Source organism: Phasianus colchicus, chromosome 22 (genome assembly GCF_987193195.1).
Source record: "Phasianus colchicus chromosome 22, bPhaCol1.hap1.1, whole genome shotgun sequence".
Classification (NCBI taxonomy): domain Eukaryota; kingdom Metazoa; phylum Chordata; class Aves; order Galliformes; family Phasianidae; genus Phasianus; species Phasianus colchicus.
In genome coordinates this window covers 2,109,689-2,133,158 of record NC_143457.1, presented here as the reverse complement: position 1 = coordinate 2,133,158, position 23,470 = coordinate 2,109,689, and the positions used below count along the sequence as shown (strand labels likewise).

At 40.3% G+C, this 23,470-nt stretch overlaps 1 protein-coding gene across 5 annotated transcripts in view; it reads right to left on the bottom strand.

Annotated features, from left to right (window-relative positions):
- The window catches only part of VPS13D (vacuolar protein sorting 13 homolog D), an 89,701-nt gene extending 66,586 nt beyond the window's left edge, over nucleotides 1-23,115 (bottom strand). For 4 of the 5 annotated variants that reach the window (XM_031613592.2, XM_031613594.2, XM_031613593.2 and 1 more), the window contains exons 1-25: nucleotides 22,935-23,115; nucleotides 20,457-20,629; nucleotides 19,564-19,641; nucleotides 19,141-19,331; nucleotides 18,754-18,834; nucleotides 17,331-17,447; nucleotides 17,019-17,123; nucleotides 16,541-16,711; nucleotides 15,578-15,678; nucleotides 15,034-15,202; nucleotides 14,064-14,156; nucleotides 13,493-13,703; nucleotides 12,864-13,043; nucleotides 12,519-12,649; nucleotides 11,696-11,768; nucleotides 11,323-11,487; nucleotides 10,692-10,822; nucleotides 10,327-10,459; nucleotides 6,634-8,853; nucleotides 6,142-6,293; nucleotides 4,954-5,988; nucleotides 3,944-4,034; nucleotides 3,354-3,480; nucleotides 2,963-3,143; nucleotides 1,791-1,973 (exon numbers count right to left, since the gene is read on the bottom strand). In XM_031613592.2, coding sequence (XP_031469452.2) covers nucleotides 1,791-1,973; nucleotides 2,963-3,143; nucleotides 3,354-3,480; nucleotides 3,944-4,034; nucleotides 4,954-5,988; nucleotides 6,142-6,293; nucleotides 6,634-8,853; nucleotides 10,327-10,459; nucleotides 10,692-10,822; nucleotides 11,323-11,487; nucleotides 11,696-11,768; nucleotides 12,519-12,649; nucleotides 12,864-13,043; nucleotides 13,493-13,703; nucleotides 14,064-14,156; nucleotides 15,034-15,202; nucleotides 15,578-15,678; nucleotides 16,541-16,711; nucleotides 17,019-17,123; nucleotides 17,331-17,447; nucleotides 18,754-18,834; nucleotides 19,141-19,331; nucleotides 19,564-19,641; nucleotides 20,457-20,553 — 6,216 coding nt within the window. In that variant the 5' untranslated portion in view covers nucleotides 20,554-20,629; nucleotides 22,935-23,115. The remainder of the gene's footprint in view (nucleotides 1-1,790; nucleotides 1,974-2,962; nucleotides 3,144-3,353; nucleotides 3,481-3,943; nucleotides 4,035-4,953; nucleotides 5,989-6,141; nucleotides 6,294-6,633; nucleotides 8,854-10,326; nucleotides 10,460-10,691; nucleotides 10,823-11,322; nucleotides 11,488-11,695; nucleotides 11,769-12,518; nucleotides 12,650-12,863; nucleotides 13,044-13,492; nucleotides 13,704-14,063; nucleotides 14,157-15,033; nucleotides 15,203-15,577; nucleotides 15,679-16,540; nucleotides 16,712-17,018; nucleotides 17,124-17,330; nucleotides 17,448-18,753; nucleotides 18,835-19,140; nucleotides 19,332-19,563; nucleotides 19,642-20,456; nucleotides 20,630-22,934) is intronic. The other variant, XM_090123108.1, reaches the window with a different exon arrangement.
- Nucleotides 23,116-23,470: the final 355 nt, after the last annotated feature.

Genomic DNA, 23,470 nt, shown 5'->3' with positions numbered 1-23,470 from the left:
AAAGATGGTCAAGCTTTCCTCCTATCACCTTCACAGAAAAAAACATTGCCTTTAAAGCTATATATATCATTTCAGAAGCATTTTCAAAGGAAGAGGAAAATGTGAAACATTCCCAAGGAGAAAATAATTCAAAATGGTTTGTTTTTTTTTTTTTTCACAAAAGCTCCCAAAAAAATCCCATATAAATGAAATTAACATCACAAATGGGCTAAGACTGTCAAGATATCATGCATTCCTGTACAATAAAGATAGGAAAAATATTTTAAAAGCTGTTTTGCAGAATATCTTCAATATGCAGTGATTTCTGCAAGACCACGTCAGCAATTTAACATTTATTAGAGTAAGGGAATAAACACTTCTGTGTGTGATATTGTTTTAGGTGTGTCAGCCATGATATCAAAACATGTCCCAGAATTCTTCTGCAGGATCTGAGTTAAAGCTGTAAAAAAATCCTTATCCTTATTCTTAAAATGTCCAGAAGAGAAAAAAGCAAACTTCAAGAGCAACAGTTTGAAAATGTGAGCATTTAGCATGGCCCTATAAAACAAGACTGCAAAGGACATGCAAAGAGAAGACATCACATCATCTGTAAACCCATGAGTTTAGGCAAACCCAGATTAATAGCTCCTCAAACACGCATAAACAGCACACAATAATAAATTCAACTCAAAATGTTATGGAATTCAGCAAATTCTTTACACATTAATGTAGATAGGGACTTTTTAAGTGCTAAATTCCACAAGGATTTTTTAGTTAATGAGGAGGACCTTAACACTATCACAAAGATGTGAAATACCTCAAATAAAACTGGATCCTTGTATGCATTGCCTTGCAAAATCAGATCCTCAAAAAATAAACAAGGCAGAGAAAAAAAATGAAAACAAAAGAATGCAAAACTGAAAAACAAAACCCAGCCCTGCATCAAAACACCCAACACTAAAACACGTCTATTCTGTTCTAAAACACCAAATATCTGAGTGCTACATAACACAGTCCTTTTAAAATGAAATAAAATTGCTACATACACATTTTCTGTACCCTCCCAACATGATCTGGGGGATGTTCCATTTATCAATCTTTACATATACCTGCACAATAGAGTGCAGAAGACAACCAGAACTCAGAAGACAAGTCAGTATTACAATCTAATGCTGTCTTTCAGTAAAGGCATTGTTAGGTATTAATCATACAGCAGTAATGGACAAAAATCCTGCAGCAATGGCAGGTCACTTGAGCCCCATCCCCTCTTTAAGAAGGGAATAAGTGATAGCCAGAACAACCACCCATTTTGTTGCACAGGTTAGAGCTAGAAGCCCTTCCCAGATAGATTTTCCTAACCTCAAAGTTTCCTTTCTTGCACTTAGAACCTTGGTTCAAACCTATACTGGAAGCCTTTCGTTAGGTTTCACCTAGTGAAACCAACCACACATACTTGGTTTCATTAATTAAAGGCAGAAAGAAAAAAAACAAACTAAAACAATTTCTGTTCTCCAGCATTTTCCAACAACTTTCAGCTCTGAAGTATCTCCATTCTATGCTATTATATGGAAGAAGGAGGTCTAGCTGAAAGTCTTTTATGTTCCCACATGCAGGCGTGCACCCAGCTGATCCAGCTTTCCAACAAGGCCAGCTCCATCAGCACAATCTGCCACTGTCCCGAAGGCCTCAACAAGCAAGCACTGCATGTGCAGAACGGAGCAGCTGGTACAAGAACCTGCAGCCAGCTCCAGAATATAGAGAGAAGAACCAGAAAAGTCCCAAGCACGGAAACTGAGAAGTAATGTTCTTACCTTGTTCTTCAGCGAGAAGGTACCTGGCATACCCGCAAACAGAAATCTGTTCTTCACTTTCAGTTTTCCAAGATTGGCGACAATAAGACTGTTGGATTTTGAGCTTTCAGGTATAAGCAGCACAGGAGCACCAGCCTCAATATCAAGGAGAACCCGGGAAGCTCGCTGAGCTTTATCTCTCACCTAGAATCATAGAATGATTTGAGTCGGAAGGGACCTTTAAGATCATCTAGTTCCACCCTCCTGCTATAGGCAGGGACACCTCTCACAAGACCAGGCTGCCCTAAGAGAGAGAAAACGTTTGTTTGAAAACTTGGTTCATAGAATCATAGAATGACCTGGGTTGAAAAGGACCACAGTGCTCATCCAGTTCCAACCCCCTGCTATGTGCAGGGTCACCAACCAGCAGCCCAGGCTGCCCAGAGCCACATCCAGCCTGGCCTTGAATGCCTGCAGGGATGGGGCATCCACAGCCTCCTTGGGCAACCTGTTCCAGTGCCTCACCACCCTCTGTGTGAAAAACTTTCTCCTAATATCCAACCTAAATCTCTCCTGTCTCAGTTTAAAACCATTCCCCATTGTCCTATCACTATCCACTCCCATAAACAGCCATTCCCCCTCCTATTTATATGTTCCCTACAAATATTGAAATAGTTCAAGCATCAAAGCAACTTGGAAGCACATTCCATGCTTTGCTGTTTTTTTTTTTTTAGTACTTTTATAAATTGTTTATCATAACATTTTCAGATTAAAATAATGAAAGAGATTCTTGGGATTTTTGGCATTGTTACATGTAAAACACATTTAGAAATTCAAGTTTACAGGAAATAGGTGGTTATTCCACACTGATTAGTACTGAATTCAGGAACACAATTTATAAAATTAAGACAAAATGCTGTAATGATTTTATACAGTAAGTTTAAAAGGGAAATTGAACTCTTCAGCAGAGAACAAAGTACAATTCAAAAAGATTGATGGAAACAGCAAACACCAGTGCAACAGGTGCCAGAATCAACATTAAATTGCACTGTCCACACTGTGCTGGAAGAGGAATAAGACGACTCTGTGACAACTCACTGCTTAAAAAAGGATTCATTACGAAAAATTCATTTCAACTTACAAAAGTCTGCTGGGAAAAAATAGAAAAGAAAAAAACCAACACCCCAACATACTGTTTGTCCTTCAATTGCTGCTCTCTGCCGGCCCAGGACATCCTGAAGCTGAGTGAAGTGCTGAATGAAGGAAATCACTTCGGCCTGGAAGCGTTGGGTGTGTACATACTGAACAGATGCCATCCGGAGAGTGACACGAATATCACACTCCCTCTGCAACAATGGATCTGGCCGCCCGTATCTGGGATAGAGGACCAAAGTAGAATTTAGTTTTCTGTCTTAACACCACTTTACAAATAGAGCCATTCATTACTCACTCACAAAACAATAATGAACAGGATTTAACTGGTGCTCACAGTATATAAATTCAACAGTTACAAAAAAATATAGCCTATATTACAGTATCTTGTTAATAGGACTCAGGCCAGTAACCAGAGGTTTCAATTCATACTTGTAAGCTTGAAAAATGAGTGCTTCTTCACCACTCGTAGTGAAACGTTCTCTGTAAAACTCCCCGTGAGCTGTAAGGTCACTTAAGGACAGACCTCCAATGCTTCCCTGCAGGGCTAAATCCCCATCTGCAAAACAAGATCCAAACAGCTGTGAGCATCAAACATACCTTGCTGAAAACCCAGTCTTTCCATAAGCTTGTGGAATAAGCTCAACTACTGTAAGTAACTCAACAAAGGACTAATTAAATGTAAAACCTGATACTGAAAGAATTTGCTACAAACATTAACCCAAATGCAACCCTATCATCTGCACACACAGTGATCACAGCACTCTGTGAACTTTTCTTCCTCTGAAACAGTAATTCACACTATTGTGCTGCTCGCAACTGGGAGGACTGCAAGAATTTAAAGTCAATCCTGAAATATCTCAATGGGGAGGAATAGAAGCATCACATTCCCTGGAAACAGGACATACAAACAGAAACCTAGAACAATGAGCAGCAAACACAAAACACTTCAAACCACAACTGAAAAGTACATCTCCTTTTATTTTAAATCATGCATAACCTCAGATCTCCCATCTACTCACCAATTACTTCCAAGTGAGCTGCAAGTTTTGACACACTGGCTTTAGCGAGCTCACTCGTTGTCTTGTTCAGTACTAAAGACAAAGAATGGACCTGGTCAAGCAAAAAGAAACAGGTTGGTATTACACAGTGTGAGCTCACAATTGGACTGTCCTGTTGGGTTTTTTTTCCAAGACAATTTCATTACAACTCAAAGAATGATCTGAGTAGGACAATGGATGAAAGCAGCCTTTTTGCATTTTTGTTTGCAGGCTAAATTCTCCCAAATACCTTAGAACAGTCAGGTTATCAACACATCCCAGCACTGTTATCTTTGTCAAGATTTGACATTTGTTAACAAAGAATCATTGAACGGCCGGGGATGAAAAGGACCATAATGCTCATCTAATTTCAATCCCCTGCTACGTGCAAGGTCACCAACCACCAGCCCAGGCTGCCCAGAGCCACAACCAGCCTGGCCTTGAATGCCTCCAGGGATGTTTCCTACAGCACCTCTGGACAGCGACTATATTAATACATGTCTATACATTCATAAACATACATGTATATAAAACTATAGAAGCATATATATGCATATGTTTTTGAAGTACACTCCACAGCACCCAGAACAGCTGTTCCAATTTCCAGCATGTCAGCACCAAGGAAAGGTAACTACTTCAGAGATCGCCAACATTGAGATTCTGCCTTGTGTTGCCCCAGGGAAATAAAAACCACCTCCCACAGGACTTGCACTTCTCTAGGCTCTCACTCTATCCAGGAGAGCTCCATATAGATGAACATGGAATGTACTACTTTAGCCTCTCTTTAAGAGACATATACACATGTGTACGGAGGATGACAGAGCAAGGGAGCCAATCCATTTCCAAATAATTTTTTTCTGCAACTTCTTCCCCACAAAACCCAGATACACACACATTCTAAACCTACTGTTTTAACTGTGACTTAAGTTTCCACAAAGCAGAAGTTCTATGGTAGACAATATTATTATGATTTTGCATCTCAGGCACGATACCTTCAAATCCAGCTTAGTGTTTACAGGCTCTTGGGCTGCAGAAACAGACGAGGTATTTACTTCTGACTTAGATGTGTGCTGAGTATCTTCAGGTTGCAGCTTCATCGCATGGTTATCAGCAGTGGATCCAATCCCAAAGAAATCCAGTATCACTACCCAGGTTTGCAGAGTTATTAAGACATCCAGACAATTGAAATCAACATCTATGCTCCGATTAATCTTGCTATAGCGAGAGGAAAACTCAGGATGTTTCCTATCCACTAGAAATATATTGATATGAACTAATGAATCATCAAAGTGACTTTTTCCACAAGGCAGCTTGGATCTATCTGCTGTTGGAGAAGGAGGTGGAGTCAGGGGGTATTCAGAATCAGCATCTTCTTTTTGCTTCTTACGTGAGGCACAAACTGGTCTTTGGTAAAGCTGAAAGACATTGGATGCTTCTTCCATATGAGATGGCAGAGAGCGTGGCATATCTGGATATTCAACATTGGATACTGAGGGACATGACTGTGAAAGGTATTCCTTGTGTGCTAAACTGGATGGCTTGGGTGCTCCACGGGACACCATCAGATTCTTATACACAGAGTCTGGTTTTTTTTCTAGAAGATCTTCCATTAGCAGTGAACGCAAGGCAATCTGAATAGACAAAGTCTGAGGATGATCTTTAGTAAACTCAACATCAAAATCCTGAAACTTAAGGCTGACAAGGCCTTGTGCACCGAGTGTAAGATCGCCACTTAACTGAACCTGGAGCTCAGAGATGTGGAAGTTTGCTTGAATCTGAGTGAAAGACTTTGTTTCTCTGATAGCCAATGACTTGTTTGGAACAGAATTAAAACTGGAGTGGCTGAATAAGCCATTTTCCTTCCGCTCACTTGAGAATTCTGTGCCTGTACTAAGAGCTGATGCTGACGGAGAACTGTGACAAGTCGAAGATGCAGTAACAGCTGGAAATTTGTTCAAGTCTTCATTGTAAATTAAATTATCCAGAGTTTGCAGGACCTGTTCATACACGTGTTTTGCTAACACAACCTATGATACAGAAAAAAACAACCACAGTCAACATAGTAGCTCTCTGTAACACTGAAATAATACCTATATTTGAAGATATTTCTCTGAAAAATTCGTATCAAATATGGAGAAAAATATGTTTATATTGATAACAGGACTACTAAGTTACCATACCTGAAGAGGGTTCACAAATTTCCCTTCAATTTTCATGATGCTTGATATTCCAAAGTCTTCATTACTCAGTGGGAATGTTATATCTAAATCTCTCCCTAGTGGTATCTTTTCTAATTTAAACTGGATGGTGGTGTTATTCAGGATGTGGAAAGCTGTTAAGAAAAAGTGAAATGAGAACAATATTATAACACATGAATTGATTATCGTATAAGGGCTGCACAGCAGGGATAATGCAGGAGCTATTAACCAAGATTTCTCAGCAATCTTGGTCCTGTTTTGTTAAATTTCTGCATGGAAGACATTATTCAGTTCTTGATTAGGAAAATAAAAATGGATACAAATAAAAGAACTTGCCCATTTTATTTAAAATAGAGCAGCATATTTCAGGAGGATGGGGTGAAGCAGTACATAACCAAGCCTACAATCAAAACAACTTTTAGTCCTCTCTACCATTAATATTAAAAATAATAAGGAGTCCTTTGATTAACATACCATGGCCTTTATGTAATGATTCAAAGAAGTCATGACGAGTAAATTGGGATTCCTCCTGGCTATTAATACTGGCAGGACCTGAAGAATGAAGACCTTGAGATACTTCACTTGCAGACTCCTTCTTGCTCATAAACTGACTGGTATTTAAAGAATACATTTTAATATCTTTTATTTCAACTTGCAGTCTATCACTTGTAGACTCATCTTCTCCTGGTACAAAATTCTGAATAGATATTTGTCCTAGGTGACCTACAAGCAGCTCAGGGCTACCAGGCTTTCGAGGTATTGAGACAATTGGTGATTCAATGTTGATGTTCAATATAAGCTTAATAGTATCGCTTTTGAGAGGTGGTGACCCAAATGCATAGCCATCATGATCTTCCAAGTTGGCAACATCTCTTGATCTTGGCGTCGTATCAAACAAAGAAACCATTTCACTGTATTCAGCAGTTTTAGTTGCCAAGACTGTAGTAACTTTTGAAGCTGCACTTTTCAGCATGCTGCGGAAATTCTCTTCCAATTCATCCATTGACAAAGTCAGTTCCTTCAGAAATTTAGCAGAGTGGTTGTAGTGTAAGGAGGCCATTCTGAGATTGAGAGAGCATTCCTCTTTTGACTTTTCGGTCAGAGTGAAACTTAACGCATCTGGAAGGCTACTTTCATCATCGAGTCTAAAGAATAAAGATTCAAAGTAATCTACATCACCAATGAGATTTTCATACCTTCCTGTATTCCCTATGCTGACAACATACTGGTTCTTAACACTGTCTTGTGTTAAATCAGTCAGGTGAAGACATCCAAGAGAGCCATTCACATCCAATTTACTACACATGGAAACATTGACTTTGGTACCACCAATACTGGCTGTTGCAATTTTTCTGCCATATTTTTCTCCATTTGTCATTCCAACTGTCCTGAGGAGGAGGATATTCAACCAGTGAATATCAACTGCTACCTCTGTATTCTGTACATAAGTAGACTGAAAGGTTTCCTGTTCCCTCCAATCTCTTTCCGTGTCGTCCATTAAAGGTTGAGGACTGGAATCTTCTTTCTCTTTTGGGAAAGATTTCTGGAGAAACCCAATCAGTTCAACAATTGTCTCTGGATTGAGGATGATATCCAGGTTGTTCACCTGTACAGAGATCACCTGCAGGCTGCTATCCAAATTCATTGACGGGCATTCTGCACTCACAAACTGATACTCTAATTTTATCAAAGACTCTTGATCTTTCCCATTGTTGCCAGATGAAGTATTTGATGCAGCAGCACATCTCTCTGTCAGACTGGATGCATCAATGGGATGTGCATCACACGGTCCGTAAACTGGTGACTGAGCCCTGCTGTCTCTGAGACTTCCTGTTGGTACATCAAAACTCAGATTCTTATGAGAAGCCATCAAAAGATCAAAGTCTGTTCCATATGTTTGCATAGTATCGACAAGTAACAGTCCATGAACAGTTAGAGACACTTCTGCATCGTAAGGCCTTTTCACAAAATGGGCATTGGTGCCAAAAACCTTCAGTACAGAGATATACCGTCCATTACTTTCAACCCCCAGCTGCATACAGTTTACTTTGAACTCAGCCAGTAGCAGTTGAGATTCAACAAGAACTTCCCTGGTATGCTGCTCGAGCATCACAACACTCTGCGTTAGATTCATTACAGAATCATGCAAAGTGCCAAGCTGGTCTACCTCTGAAAAAATCTTATCTTTCCCTAAATTTAGGCCATCTGATGACTTTGTTTCAGATGCACTCAGCTGTGTGCAACAGTTCTTCAAAGCCAATATTTTATCTTCATTGATATGAATTTTCAAGTCCGGTAGACTGCCAGACAGGACAGCTCCTGGGTATTTGGGGTCAGATGTGTATATCAATCTGCGCTCCAACTGCAGGTGAACATTGAATTTTTCTACCACATGTGTTGGACCAACATCACTATCCTGAACGTGTTTCCAGTTGTCTTTCACTCGGCCCACCATGATCTGAAGATCCAGAAATGAAAGCGTGTATCTCTCATACATTTTCTTACTCATTAAGTGTGCTTGTAACTGCTCTTCACTTATTTCTACTCCAGTAAATTCAGAGAGTTTGATTCCACTGTTAGTGTTGGTTTCAGGTGGTGGAGTATTGGGAGGAGTTGCAAGAGGTGTTTTATATTCCTCATCACTTAACTCATTGAATTCTGGTGAAAAAGCATCCACATTCCTTTTAGATTCTTCTGTGGATTAAAAAAAAATCCAACAAATAAATAAACAAACAGAAGTATTCCCCCCCTCCTTGCATATTTCCCATCATTACCTGATCATCCTGATTGATGCTGTATTTTTAAAACACAGGGTACATCCGGTACTGTCCTTGCCCCTTCCACTGTCACTTTCTCTTTTCTCAACAGGAAATCTACTACACTTCTTTTACATGGACGCAGATGTCAGTCACAATGTATTAAAAAAAATCTATTAAAAGACACTATTTTCTCATTTTTTAATCCACTTTCTATTACTACAAGCTTTACTGTTATCAGAAGTTGTTTAATAAGGAAATGAAATAATCTATTAACCTACCTATGCAAGCCTTTCAAGACTCTTTAGGATTTTATCATAAATTCCTTAAAATCACCTAAAAGAAATACTTAACTACAATATATTGCTGATCCAATATGTGACAACTTAATTTTATATTGTATATTCTTAAACTTCTTTTTATCATGAGAAAATGATTTTTTCTACTCCACAAAGCAGGTATTCTATCTTCCAATTTTCCCTGTAGCTCAAGCTAATCCTACCAGGCTGATGCATTGGTTCTAAAGGGAAACAAAGATGTATCTTCTGTAAACAATTTTTGCTCTTGTTCTAGCTTGCCCTAACACAGAAGTTACTGCACAGTAGACAAAACATCACTGTAGACAATTCTGAGCTCAACACCTTGACTTTTCACTGCACCACAAAACTACTCACCCTGCAACTGTACTTTTTAAAAATTAAATGAATATCCCATTAGTATCTCTTTCATTTTTTTAATATTTAAACGTATTGGCATGCACCATAGAGTTCAGCTAGATTCTAAACAGACCTAATGTTATTTCAAAGTCCACTCAGATTTCTTTTTAATTGTCATCCACTGTTTTCCCAGTGGAACAGGAAAGACGCAATGAGTTATTTAAGAAGTAATGATTTTAACTTCTAACATAAACAAAGGACACAATTTTCCATTCATTTCTATTAGTTAGCTGCACACACAGCTAACACTGTGTTAACAACAGAGTTATGACTTCATAGCTGGAGAGTATTCAAAGCATACTCTCACTTTGAATACTGTCCCCAAAAAGTATTAAACAGCTAAATTTTTATCCCCCAAAACAAAAATCTCATCTGTGGTAAAGTGCCTGAAACACCAGCTTCACACCTGCTCAAAGCCTTCAAGGGGTATAAAATTGTCACAGGAGATTACTTCATTTAATAAGTAACCTTAGATCCCCCTGCTCCAAAGAAAACCCATGTCCCACTTTCCATTACTTTTAAAAAACACCAGCTAAATTTTAATTCAAAAATTATCACTAACAGCAGAATTGTTTGTGAAACTACACATCTGCAGAGGAACAACTCTTAAGATATCTCTACTTTCCACAGAGGAACAGGAGTTTCCTGGGAGAAAGTGGAAAGAAAATGAAAGCTGAAATAATACTAGACCATACCTTGAGAATTGGTAAGCAATATTCTTCCCAGATCTATAACAACTAACACTGGATCCACAAATTTGAAATCATCAGGAAAGATCACCTGAGGGGCAGAAATATCAAGGCACACTGTCCAGCTCTTGCTGTTTTCCTGGAAGTTTAAGAAAGAAAGAATGATTCACAACATAGAAATAAGATCAAATAAAAATGCCATGCCAAACATATCACTCTAGTTAGGCACTTTTCCACTGTCACATCTCACACTCAATAGCAGAAAAATACAACTCCACTATTGAGGGTTTTAAGTGCTAAACCCTCAATAATTTTAAGTGCTAATTTGTCAAGAAACCCAACACAACCAACACTGTAAGCCAACAACTTACAATGAAGTCTCCTACTAGCAAACGATCAATAGTTTGCCTGATTTCAGCTTTCGTCTGCATTTTCAGCTTGTTGTACTGTCTTCTGGCAGCTTCAGCCACTCTGGCCTCTAACTCAGACTGATATCCAAAACCTGTGCAGGAGATTTAAAAAAGAAATAGGTATTAATTTTGTTTAGCTGTTATTTAATCAGGAGGAAAAAAAAAAAGACTTATTTTTACTTATTTTGACACAGAATCACTTCATTTTAGCAATAAAATGTAAGATAAGAACATGATTTTGCCTGTATTTATTTGTACTCCAGAATAACCTGTTGCTCTCCATCCTTTTCCAGGAAAGCTTACAGAAGTGTTCTGCCTTATTTAGGTATTTTAATTTAGGTGGCACGAACACTCATCATGTAGTATAGCAACAACTTGCAATTTTAAAGTGAAAGTTACAGGAGTCTGTCCAAGGGAAATTGATTAAACAGGAAAATCACTCAGAGACTTCTCAGAAATCTCAGAAATTCAAATTCGAATTTAAAGAGGAGATTTGATTTGTGCTTTAAATTTCTAAGGATAAAAATAAAGATATATATCACAAAAAAGAAAAAAACAAAAAGCCACACGAAAATATATATTAAAGGTTAACCTGAGGTATGAACCCTTCCCTTGTAGAAGAAGTCGGCTACTTTCTTAATGGCTTGGGGATTGTAAATAATATTTAGAGGTCTGGTGCTGACTTCCAGGCGCCTCTCAAAATTGCTGTGGATAGGATTTCTTTCATAGAGCATCTCAAACACTGGGGCATTGGGATCTGCAACGGAATACAAAACAAGTTATACAAACAACAAAACAACTGAGGGAGAAAAAAAAAACCAACAAATCACACACAAAAAAAACATCACCAAAAAAACAAACAAAACAGACACAAAAATCAAAAACCCCCAAACTGAATAACTAATTTCTGGTTGGTACAAATGATCTTGCACACTTCCTTTATTCAAACAGAATCAAGTACCTACCAGTGTTTTGGTTCGTCATTTCAGATGACAAATTCTGGAGCCCAAAGGAAGATACGCAGCCAACCTCTTTTTGCTTGGAAGAATTTAAGAGAGAAAAAAAAAAAGTTAGAAAAAAGTCAACCAACTCAAAACAAGGAAGTTTTTCCTTTATCAGACTTGTGGTCATTTTAAGTGAATCATATGTATTGTCTGAGACCATTTTATGCATTTTTTCCTTGATACAGTCAAACAAGAAGGAAGCACGACTATCTCATGCAGCAGCCAAAGTCTGAAGTGCAAGTTTCAGTCTGTTTTCTACAAACTAAAAACCAAAAGCAGGATAAAATTGTCATAGAACTAGACTGAAACTTTTTTTTCTGCTTAGAAGAGATATTTCAGATGTCTACAGTTATTCATTAAGAAGAAGAAATAGCTTTTGCATTCCTGCTTCTGTATTTCTATTCATGGTGACACAGCAAGCAGGTGAAATCCTTACTTACTGGGAGCAAACAGCTCTATGAAAATGACCAATTACTGATTAAGCAGCAATGCTGACTGCTCCAAAATGAAAGCTTGTTCAAGTAGATTATTCTCTTCCCCATGTGTAACAGTAATGTTGAAGTTGCAAGCACACACACAGAGCAAACAGTGGAGATTTCTATGAGTTACCTTTAAAAAGGGAGGGCAAAAGTATATTCAAGAAATAGAGATTTTTCTTCAAAGCTCATTTTCTCTTTTAGGGATAAGACACAAACCAAGGGAAACACCTGTGTTGCATTTTGTAATGTGTGATTTATGAAAAAAGTAAACATCTTACACAGTAACTCAGGGTTTGTTCACCTACAGGATTAGGGAAAACAAGGACAGGGAATATGGTCCCTTCTGTTGCCAAATCCCTCAGGAAAAGACCACCAAGCTGAACTTTTAGAAGGGAAGAATTTCTGCGAGGAAGGGATTCTGCTAAGATCTTCACACCTGGAACACAAAGACAAAATCATTTTATTTCTCCTAGTAGGCAGCATAGCATTTATTTCTATTTTCACTTCTACAAGCTGACTTGATGTACTCATTTTAAACTTCGTTTCAGTATAGAAATGTTAATGGATTAAAAACAAGAGTTAGAGGAAGGTCACAAGGTGGACAAAGCTCCTCTTTTATTACAAAGAGCAAACAGAAATTGACTCAATACCTGAAAACTCCAGCTGCATAAAAGCACTCTCCTCACCACGCGCCACTTTCTTCTCCTTATGCAACAGAGTGAAAGAGCCACCTTGCAACTGCAGATTTAGTTTAGCAAATACGTGATCCCTTTTTGTGAATGTATTCATGCTGGAGGCATCTGCAGCAGGATCAAAAAAATCATCTGCACCTAATAAAAAACAACAAAAGATCATTTATGTAACATAGCTCAAGTTTCTGGAAGGTTACCAAAGAACAGAAGGGTTTCTTTGAATTGCAAGATAACTATTTCCCCATATCTAAGGGGGAGTAAAAAAAGAAACAAAAATCCATGCACACGCACCTCCTTCCTTAACAAAACTGAATGCTCAGCAAAACTTTCCCATTTCAATTAAGGAGCAATAAACCCAAATTTAAGATCGCCCCAACAACCCAGTACAATCACAGCACACATTACCCCTACCCACTTCAATGGAAATGTCTCAAAACTCTTTGCCATAAATATCTAAAGCATTTAGAAGTAGATGTATTCTATATATCATTTTAGTAATAAGGATACATTGTATTGAAGAGGGTTTTATTCCTGTTCATGCTTGTGAGCAGCCTTAAAAAGAAACAGAAAATCCCACACTGTCATACCTAGTATGTCTTCTGGATTCCACTGCTCCTGTGGGTCTGGCAAAAGCCCTTCAAAAGCTTCACCTTCATATGGCTGTTGCGTGTATCCATACCAACCTCCCCAACCAGGAAACCAAGACTGAAGGTACTGCAGCATCCCAGTGCTACTGCCATGTGCAGATTCTGCTGAAGGAGAAGCTCCAGGAGAATCAGGCAATGGTTCTTTAATGCTCTGTATATGAACATTAAAGACATAAATGCTTATAAATGGAAGAACATCACAAGCACACAAAACTTAAATATGATTCTACCTACTTAACACTCTTACATTCAGTATACCAGTTTCTAAGATGGAACAAACGCTGGCAAGAGTACTATTGAAGAAGACTATTATATGATGGTCACAAACTCACGATGAAAGGTGACACAAAACTGACAGTGCAAACAATGCTTGATTACTCCAATGTTAGCACTGATGCCATACTTCAAAAATCAAAACAAATACAAGCTAACACTCTCTAGGAGTGAACACAACTCAAAATAATTCACATCAAGATTTTCAATACTGCCATAGATGCAGAATGCTTCTCACCTCAGCTATGTCATGAAATTTATCATGAACTATCTCACAGAGGATCTTCAATTCTTCATAAGTTTGCTCATCCTCAATGCGATGCATTTCTGCCTAAGAAGACAAAAAAGGTAAAGTAGCTGTTCTAGAAGAATGCAGTATCTTGGCTCTCAAAAATATTTAACATCTCTACTATACAATTAGGATTCATGGCAAAACTAACACAGTGCTCATGTCAGGATCCAAATGCCTAAGCACAGGAAATCACACAGGCAACCATAATACTGATAATCTCCCTACCTCAAATCCCTTTGTACTGTAACATACATTATTTTAATATACTTTCAGTAGTAAAAACCAATGATATCCTCCTGTCATGAATCAAGAGCAAGGTTCAGCACAAAATATAAACCATGGAAGGATGAGCAAAGAACATTTTATCTTGAATATCAAAGTAGTTGAAATTTGTAAAATTCATATTCAGTTACTTAAGCCTGGTGTCATGGCATTTGACTTTATCCTCTCCACACTGATTAAGAAGCTCTTTCTGGAAGCTTATGGATCAACCAAGTATAGTTTTCCAATGGCATTGCCACTGTTATGTTTCACAGCTCTGCTGAAGACACTGCATAAAATAAAATTCTTGTATTTTGTATTATGGTTCTTGCTTTGATAGTTATTATAAAAGCACCCAGTATGTGAGCTACCCTTACAGTTTACATTTAAATAATGTGAACATACAAATTCAGGTTTCAGTAAGATTGCATAAAGTGTGCATGATGGATTTAAAGAAAAAGTCTCACTGCTCCAAGAGATAGGAAGCAATTAATTACAGCCCACATGGTTTCTCCCTCCTAAAGTAGAACACAGGTTCATTACGTTCTCCTCCTAAATTCTCAAGCCTAACATTAAGTGGAGGAAAAAAGAGGTAAAAAAAACCAAAATGATACAAGACAATTCATCTACACCACAAAATCCCAGATCTAAATACCTGCTCTGCAGCAGTGAGCAGCTCCCCCTTCAACTTGCAATAATACAAGTCAGTATAAGATACTGCATCCTGGGCCCGATGTAACACAAACTCCCATGTGGAACGCTGCCTCTGCTCCCTGATCTCCGAAAGGTTGGCATTCAAAGCAAAGATCCACCACTCTCGGCAGCTGAAATGTTTCACAGTTATTAGAGCACTAATATTTACCAAAAATAACAAGAAAAAAAGGAAGAATGCATGTCAAACTGGTCCAAAAGGAGCCCAGTGAGAAAACAAAGGGAACTGGTCAGAAAAGGCACTGGTATTACAGACAGCACATATGGGTTTGTTCTACAAGTTGAGTAGTATCAAACTTGTGCTATTCAATTTGGATTACATGGGCATATTTAGAAGTTTTATGAGGTAGGGAAACACAACACGAAAATTTAAATTCTAATACATGACTGCTATATCATTTCTTAAAAATATTTGTCTTCATTCAACTCTGCCTAGCGCAGGTTTCAATATCACACTAATTCAACAACACATCCACAGATATACTTACTTTTCTGTTACTGTAACCTTTGGTCTCCACTTTCTGAATTTAAGCTGCCGTTCCTTTCTAGCCAGTTCCTTTAGAAATGCCATGATCTGCTGATACTGCATCTTTTAGTTAAAGAGCAGAAAGATAATTAGGCAGTATTGGAGTGCTTTCCAAATGAAAAGAGGGGGGAGAGGTGAAACAACCACAGGTTTTGTTTATCTGCACTGACAGTCTGCAAACAGCTTCAGAATTAAGATCAATGTTTATCATATCATTGCTCTCTGGTGTCACATTATCCCAGCAGAAACTCAATTTAAAAGCTACCTATTTGGAAGACATGATTTTAAATCAAATTCTTTAACACACTCCTTTCACTCGTCTCTAAAGCTAAAGCTTTAAGAAAGTACTGATTTTAGGCTGCTGCTATTTAATCTGTTACAAACACTACCAGTTTTGCAACCAGGAAGGTGAAGAAATTGCAACAATCCTATACGTATTTCACTGTTTGAAAAAGCAACTTTTCTTTTAGAGATCCGTAATTCAAGACTTCATTTTCTTTCATTTTCATTTGCCCTGGGCAGCCTGGTCTGCTGGTTGGCGACCCTGCACACAGCAGGGGGGTTGAAACTCAATGATCATTGTGGTCCTTTTCAACCCAGGCCATTCTATGATTTTACCAGCAGAATCTTCAGGAACATATGAACAACAGTCAGCAGGTGGGAAGAGAATGGGAAACCCAGTATCAAATTTCCAGTGCGACTCTGCAGACACTGTGATCAACAAACCACTAAGGAGTACCTTCTTCCATCAGTCATTTGGTTAGAACCTGACCACCAAGCAGCCTCAATAAAGCACATATAACTGAGCAATCTTGCAGCCTAGCTAGTTTGGACAGGCTAAGGAGTTCTCAGTGGCCTCACCCACTCTGCTCCTGAGTGATCTGTCTCAGATACTGGGAGTGAAGAGAAGGTGAACAGTGGTTACCTGGGACAGCTTCAGTGGTATGGTCTCAAGCACAATGTCACACTCGAGTCGTGGAGTCTGGCGAGACCTTAAAGGCTCCTTTGAACAATTCCTCTTCAGAAGAGCAGAAGTGCATACAGGTTCCATGATGTAATTATGATCATGGCTTTCCATACTTTTATCCATGGCTTCCTGTGGGTTACAAGGATGTTTTTTCTACATGAAATGGGTGTACAATATGTATTAGGATATATTGGTTTAATGTATCAGAATACACTCCATTAACAGGTCATTTACAATAACTCTTAAATTTCCTCTTCAAAGGTTAAACACAAGGTATCTCACAGCACAACTTTTGTGGCTTACCCTTATATTCTGCCATGAACTATAAATTTCTGCTGCTCTTAAAAGCACCAGATCCAGTAAAATCTAAGTCAGTTACGGCTATAGTATAGAAAGAAGACAAACTGATAGAAAAAAAAGGCTCTTTCTCTTGTACCTGTAGCTGAGCAGGAGGCAGGTCACCCAATAAAGTGCAATCTGTATCCCAATAAATACTGAAGTCAGCAACATCTAACTGCTTTTTCCGCATCAGTTTCTCTACCTGAAATAGAAGGACTGAATGAAGGCAATTACACAATACATCCATGATGTTTTTATTTCTGCTTACTTGAAAAATAACAGGATACACCCATTGTCAATTTATAAAAATAACCAGATTATTAAAAAGACTTTTTAACCAAATATTTATTAGTACTCATAAGGTGCAGCACCACATCTTAGCTGCTCCATGTTCCTGAACAACACTTACTGGTTCAAACGCTGCATTTTGCATGGAGACATTTTTGATGCATATGCCAAATGCAAAAGGCTGCAACGGATTGGTGACATCATCTTCAAACCTCAGGTGGACATCCTGAATTTTTAACTAAAAAAGGAAAAATAAATATATTACTGGAGACAACTATTTCCATCGTTAAGCACACAGCAGTGCTGTGCAGCTCCCTGCCCCTCTCCCCCCAATCAATTAGCCCCTTGCACACCAGTGTAATTTATTTTGCTATCATTATTTGCCATTTTCAAGACAAATGTGTAATTGTCAATCAAAGACTCAAATACATTTCATAGATCAGAATCATCAGTATGGGCCACACCTACAAACTAAGAGCAGCAAAAGATGACCCAAAAAAGTAATTTTACATTAGTAAACCCTTAGAGAGAATCACAGAATCGTAGAATCATCGAATCACAGAATGGCCTGGGTTGAAAAGGACCACAATGATCAGCTGGTTTCAACCCCCTGCTATGTGCAGGATTGCCAACCACCAGACCAGGCTGCCCAGAGCCACATCCAGCCTGGATGAGAGCACACAGTCATGATAGTTTCTCAGCGAGTGTCAAGTCTGAGACTGCATTAAGCAGAGGCACCCTTGCCTTGAGCTCTTGCAATAGATACATCCTTCTCAAATATATCAGGGAAAGCAGTTGGGCTGAGGCATCTTCTAAACTGCCCCTAGTGAGCTGAAAAGCAAATATACAGCCACTCTATCTGCACCAAGAAGAGAAAGGAAAAGTCTTTTCATGGAGACCAGTAGACAAACTTTGTCAATTTAGGTTCTTAAATAGAAATAATTAATAACATGTATGTGCAGTGCCCAAGTGCCAAAGTGTCATTAACTACATTAGGACTTCCAAAGAGAAAACCTACAGAGCTCAGCAGCCATATTTTTGAGTTATTTTGCAATGGAGGAGGGATTGCAATGCCAGATTTTTTTGTAACTGCAGAAAAAGAATCATGGAAGAAGTTGGGAGCTGACACAAATATTCAAAATCATTTATCAGCAGAAACTCTGCAATTAATTTCTTTATAACTTCTCTTTTATGAAGACAACACATGCCATTCTTCTTGATAAATCAACATTTTGGTGGGCTTATAATAAAAAGCATTAAAATGGGAGCAAAACCCATTGGTTTTCATTATCCACCAAGTGTTACCATTCAGGAAGAGCTGCTCTTTTTCTCTTGGTAGGCCGAAAGGCTTTCCCTTCCCAGCAGTCCCTATCAGAACCAATTTGAGACCGAAATTACAGAGATTCCATCTGAAAAGGGACAGTCCTCTGTCAAACATCCACCTTTCATTCATATCTTTCTTCTCTGAGAACTACACAGTGTGAAATGCAATGGACACTGGCTGTTTTAGCAGAATGGCAAAGCTCAGTAACATAAAGGCTTACTTCAATGTTTTCTACGATTCTGGTGACTACCGATGCAGTAACTGAGTACCAGTAAGATTCCCCTTTCTGCTGTCGTTCTTTCTGAAAAAAATGAAACAGAAAGAAAACAGGAATCAGAATTAACCAACACTGTAACAGCTGAGCAGGAAACAATACACATATATATGAGCTTTGCTGAAATTACTGAACAAAGAGAAAGAAGAAAAACAGATTCCAGTACCACCAATGCATGCAGGGGGCTGAAAATGTGAACTGCACTGCGTTAGCATGTATCAAATTCTGACTTCAGTTTCCTATGCATTTGTTCTCAGGTGCTTGTTAGGAGACTTAAAACAGCATCTCTTTACCATAGCAATTTTTTCAGTATGAAGAACAACTGTGACCCACCTTCCATTTTTCTTCAAGTGCTACAAGGAGGGCTTTCTTATGTTCTCTTTCTTGCAACTTCTCCTTTTCCTCATCAAAATCTTCCTTTTTTTCTGGTGCACCAATTAGGTGCAGTTTTGAGACAGATATTACCCATGGATCCACATGTGGGCGATAAAAAGGTATCTGCAGAGTTATTTTGCCAATGAAACCTAGAAATATAAAGCAGAGACGCTCTCAGATTCCTGTGTAAAAAATGCTTCTGTGACTCCTGGAAAACTTGAAAGGAAAAGAGGTGTAAGAAATAAACAAGCTAAAACAGAACTGGATTAAAATTAGGTTACTTCAGCTGTTCAAGCTTCTGACTCACATGTAAAAATCATAACATACGCAATCCTTCCTGGTTATAAATATTTGTCTTGCACACACAGGCAAAATACATACCTGCTTTTACTTCAAATGGCAGCTCTAGTTCCTTCAAGGCATCCTTCTTTAGTGGTAAGTTTTCTAGTTCAACAGCACCTATTAAAAGCACACCAAAAAACCATGTCTGTTGAGTAAACTTATGTTACAAATGCCAACTTGAATATTATAAAATAACCAGCATCATGCTTCAAAGGAGAAAAAGAATAGGATTTCATGAGAACAGCCAACCTGCCACATCAACTTGTGCAACAACTGTCACAGATATTCAGCATGCTCATTAATTTTTTTAGTGCCACGTACTCGAAGCATTTGATGAGGTCATCTAGAAACAATCTCAGGCAAGGATTTAGAGCTGAACTTTACCATCTAGGAGACAGCTTCTACTGCTTCTAAGGGGAAACTTCAAGCATTTTCTGAATATTACCACAGCACATAAAGAAAAACTCTGTAGTATTCCAAAATATTGTCTCCATAATTAGCAAATAGCAGCAAACAGTAAATTAGATACTGTTGGAAAATGAATAACTACCAGCACCAAAACAGAGGAGGTAAAGACAACAGAACTCTCCCCACCACAGTCCCACAACAGGAAAGTAACTGAACAGCATAAAGGAAAACGATATCCAAACATTACATAAATCAAATGAGCTATTAAGATATGCTAAGCATACAACTGAAAATCTTGTATAAATTGGTTTAACAATGTTGACAAGAAGCAACAGAGATAGAAACGCAAGAGAATTTACCATTCACTGCAAAGTGCTGGCACAAAACTTTATTAGAGGCATTTACACAAAATGTTAAACACAATATTAACTGACAGTATTAAGTCTGAGATGGAATAGAAACAAAAAGACTTCTCTCCCTAAAACACAGCATAAAACATGACAGAAAACCCAATAGAACTTCACCTTTTAGAAGAGCAACGGAGAGCTGATCTGTGTTCAGGTTATTGACATATTTGCCCAAATAGGTGTTGAGGACCCAGGCTACCAACCCTTCCAACATGACTGTGTCCTAGAAGAGAGCATCTAACATTTTTCTGTCATTTTCTGGTTCTCTGTTCCATAACTGCAGTCTCAATCTGAAAAGAAAAATAATAATTAATAATAATGAAATAAATGAGTGACTGAAATAAAGTCTCACCACATCCAGAGACATTGGTACCATGAACTCCCTCTGTAGCCAATCTAAAATACTGAAGTATTTTTAGAGGGAGAAACCAACCCTATGCCATATTCTTGAAGTCCCAAATCACAAAGTTTCATATAGAGCTTTAATGATTACAGTTTACTCCCATAGGCAAATTAAATTCATCTCTCCATCCTATGTCTAACCAAAGCACCACGTTTAATGGCAATTATCAACCATGCCAATTAGCAATCTTCTTTCCACTTTGATCTGAAGCCATTTTGCACTGCTCATAGTATTTACATCACGTTGCAGGTACATTGATTTTGGAAGCCTACTCTGCAAAAACAGGTGTCTCTGTGCCCCCCTCTCTAATAAAATCACATCTGTCAGTTCTCACAATGGGCAGCATTCCTTCCCTACATAAGGGGGAGGAGACAAGGGAGGTTTAGGTTAGATATCAGGAGGAAGTTTTTCACACAGAGGGTGGTGAGGCACTGGAACAGGTTGCCCAAGGAGGTTGTGGATGCCCCATCCCTGCAGGCATTCAAGGCCAGGCTGGATGTGGCTCTGGGCAGCCTGGGCTGCTGGTTGCTGACCCTGCAGGACATAGCAGGGGGTTGAAACTAGATGAGCAATGTGGTCCTTTTCAACCCAGCCCATTCTATGATGATTCTATGAAGGGCTGATCACACTGATACTGCTTCTTCTCCCCCCATTCCATATCATGCTCCTCCACAAACTTTCTGGAGTCAGCACTTAGCAATTATTCCACTAGAAGGCTGTTGCTGTGAGAAGATCAGACACTGTAGGAAGGAACAAAAACCCATGGTACAGAGACTCGGAAACACATGCTCACTTCCATGAGCCCATACATCTGCAGCTCCCATTCTAGTCAGAGGACACACACTTAGCAGAAAAGGAAGAAGGCAATTTGGCATTTGAACCACACCACACCAAAAGTCTTTGAATCCTATTCTTGCAGGATTCTTATATGACACGTGCAAAACAACTCACCCTACCCAAACCCTTTCTGGGGGAAAAGTGTATGCGTGGGAAGTAACTGGATACAAGCCAGTTAAATAGCTTATTAACAGCTGGAATCATAGAATGGGCTGGGTTGAAAAGGACCACAATGCTCATCCAGTTCCAACCCCCTGCTATGTGCAGGATCACCAACCAGCAGCCCAGGCTGCCCAGAGCCACATCCAGCCTGGCCTTGAATGCCTCCAGGGATGGGGCAGTTTCTCGATCTGACCTTCAAAGCAACAGCATAGACAGCAGCATCAAGGCAAAGAAAAAAGCAACATCAGAAAAGCAGCACTGGCTGTACGTGTCAACATTTCCCTTCATTCTCTTCTGCAATCATTTGTTTCAGCTTGTGGTAAGGAGACCATAGAAAGCTCTCGGCTCTACTGAGTTCTACGGAGAAAAGTTTGATCATTGAATCCAATAAAGGTTTGGGTTGGAAGCGACCTTAAAGCCCATCCAGCCCCAACCCCTGCATTAAGCTGGCTGCCCCCACAGCTCAGGCTGCTCAGGACCCATCCACGGCCATGGGCACCTCGAGGGACGGGGCACCCACAGCTCTGGGCAGCAGCGCCAGGCATAACATTAAAGCTACGTCAATAAAAAGTCACAACTTCAAGAGTTAAACGTCAAGTCTTAAGATTCAGACTCAGGTTTTGTCGTGTTTTTGTTTTTTTAATCTTTATGATATCGGTGCTTTTTCAAAACCAAGCGTGAGCATTCACAGGACGGGAACGACGAGGCAGGCCGTCGCTCGGTGCCGCTCACACGAAGGCGCCCTTCGGGGCCGCTCTCCTCACAGGGCTGTGGGCGCTCCGCTCCCGCCCACACGCGCGCAAAAGAGGCGCGGAGCGGCCACGCAACGGACCGTCGGGAAGAGGGAAACAACGAGAGGAGACCTGTTGGCACGGCGGACTGGGGGAGAGGCGAAGCGAAAGGTCACCTTGCCCACAGGCGGAGGGCAGAGCCGCGCAACCGGGCGGCCTCAGCCGTGTGGGAAAAGCTCGAGAGCAGCCCCGAGGCAAACCCGGAGCCCCTCGCAGCCCCGGGACGGCGGGGCGGAGCGCGGAGATGGGCGTGAGGCGGGGAGGAGTCCCTGAGAACCGGGCCTGCGCCGCGCAGCTCGGGCTGACGCAGGAAGGAAGCGCCGCCGAGGCCCGGAGCCGCCGTCCCGCTCCGCGCCGTGCCGTGCCGCTCCGCTCCGCGCCGCCCCGCCCGCCGCCACTCACCTCAGCTCTCGCCCGCCGCCACCTCCGCAGCGCTGCGCGGGGCCGAGCGCTCCGCGGCCGAGCGGCGTAAAGGGAGAAGCAGAGCCGGGAACGCAAAGCGACCGATGGGAGCTTCCCCGCCTCTTAGGGGGCGGAACCGGGCTGCTCCGTGCTGCGCCGCCCCGAGGGCGGTCCTGTTGGGGCTGTACGTCGAGGGGCAGCGCTGCGGGATGTGTGGGGTTTATTGAGGAAATCGGGTTGCTGTGCCAGATGCTCCCAGCGCATCGCTGTCACCGTTCTGTTGCTGCAGGCTGACATACGAGACTGCAGCCTGGCTGTGTGGGTGCCAGCACTGAACGTATTGACTCCTCCGCCCTCACTGCGGGGCTGTAAACTACAGCAGCGCACGATTTACAGTAAACAAGTTGGCTCCTCAAAGCATTCAAGTTCAGTTTGGCCAGGCTGGAGGTTCCTGTCACAGAATGGCTTCGGTTGGAGCCCATCCAGCCCCAGTCTCTGCCATGGGCTGGGTGCCCCCACCAGCTCAGGCTGTCCAG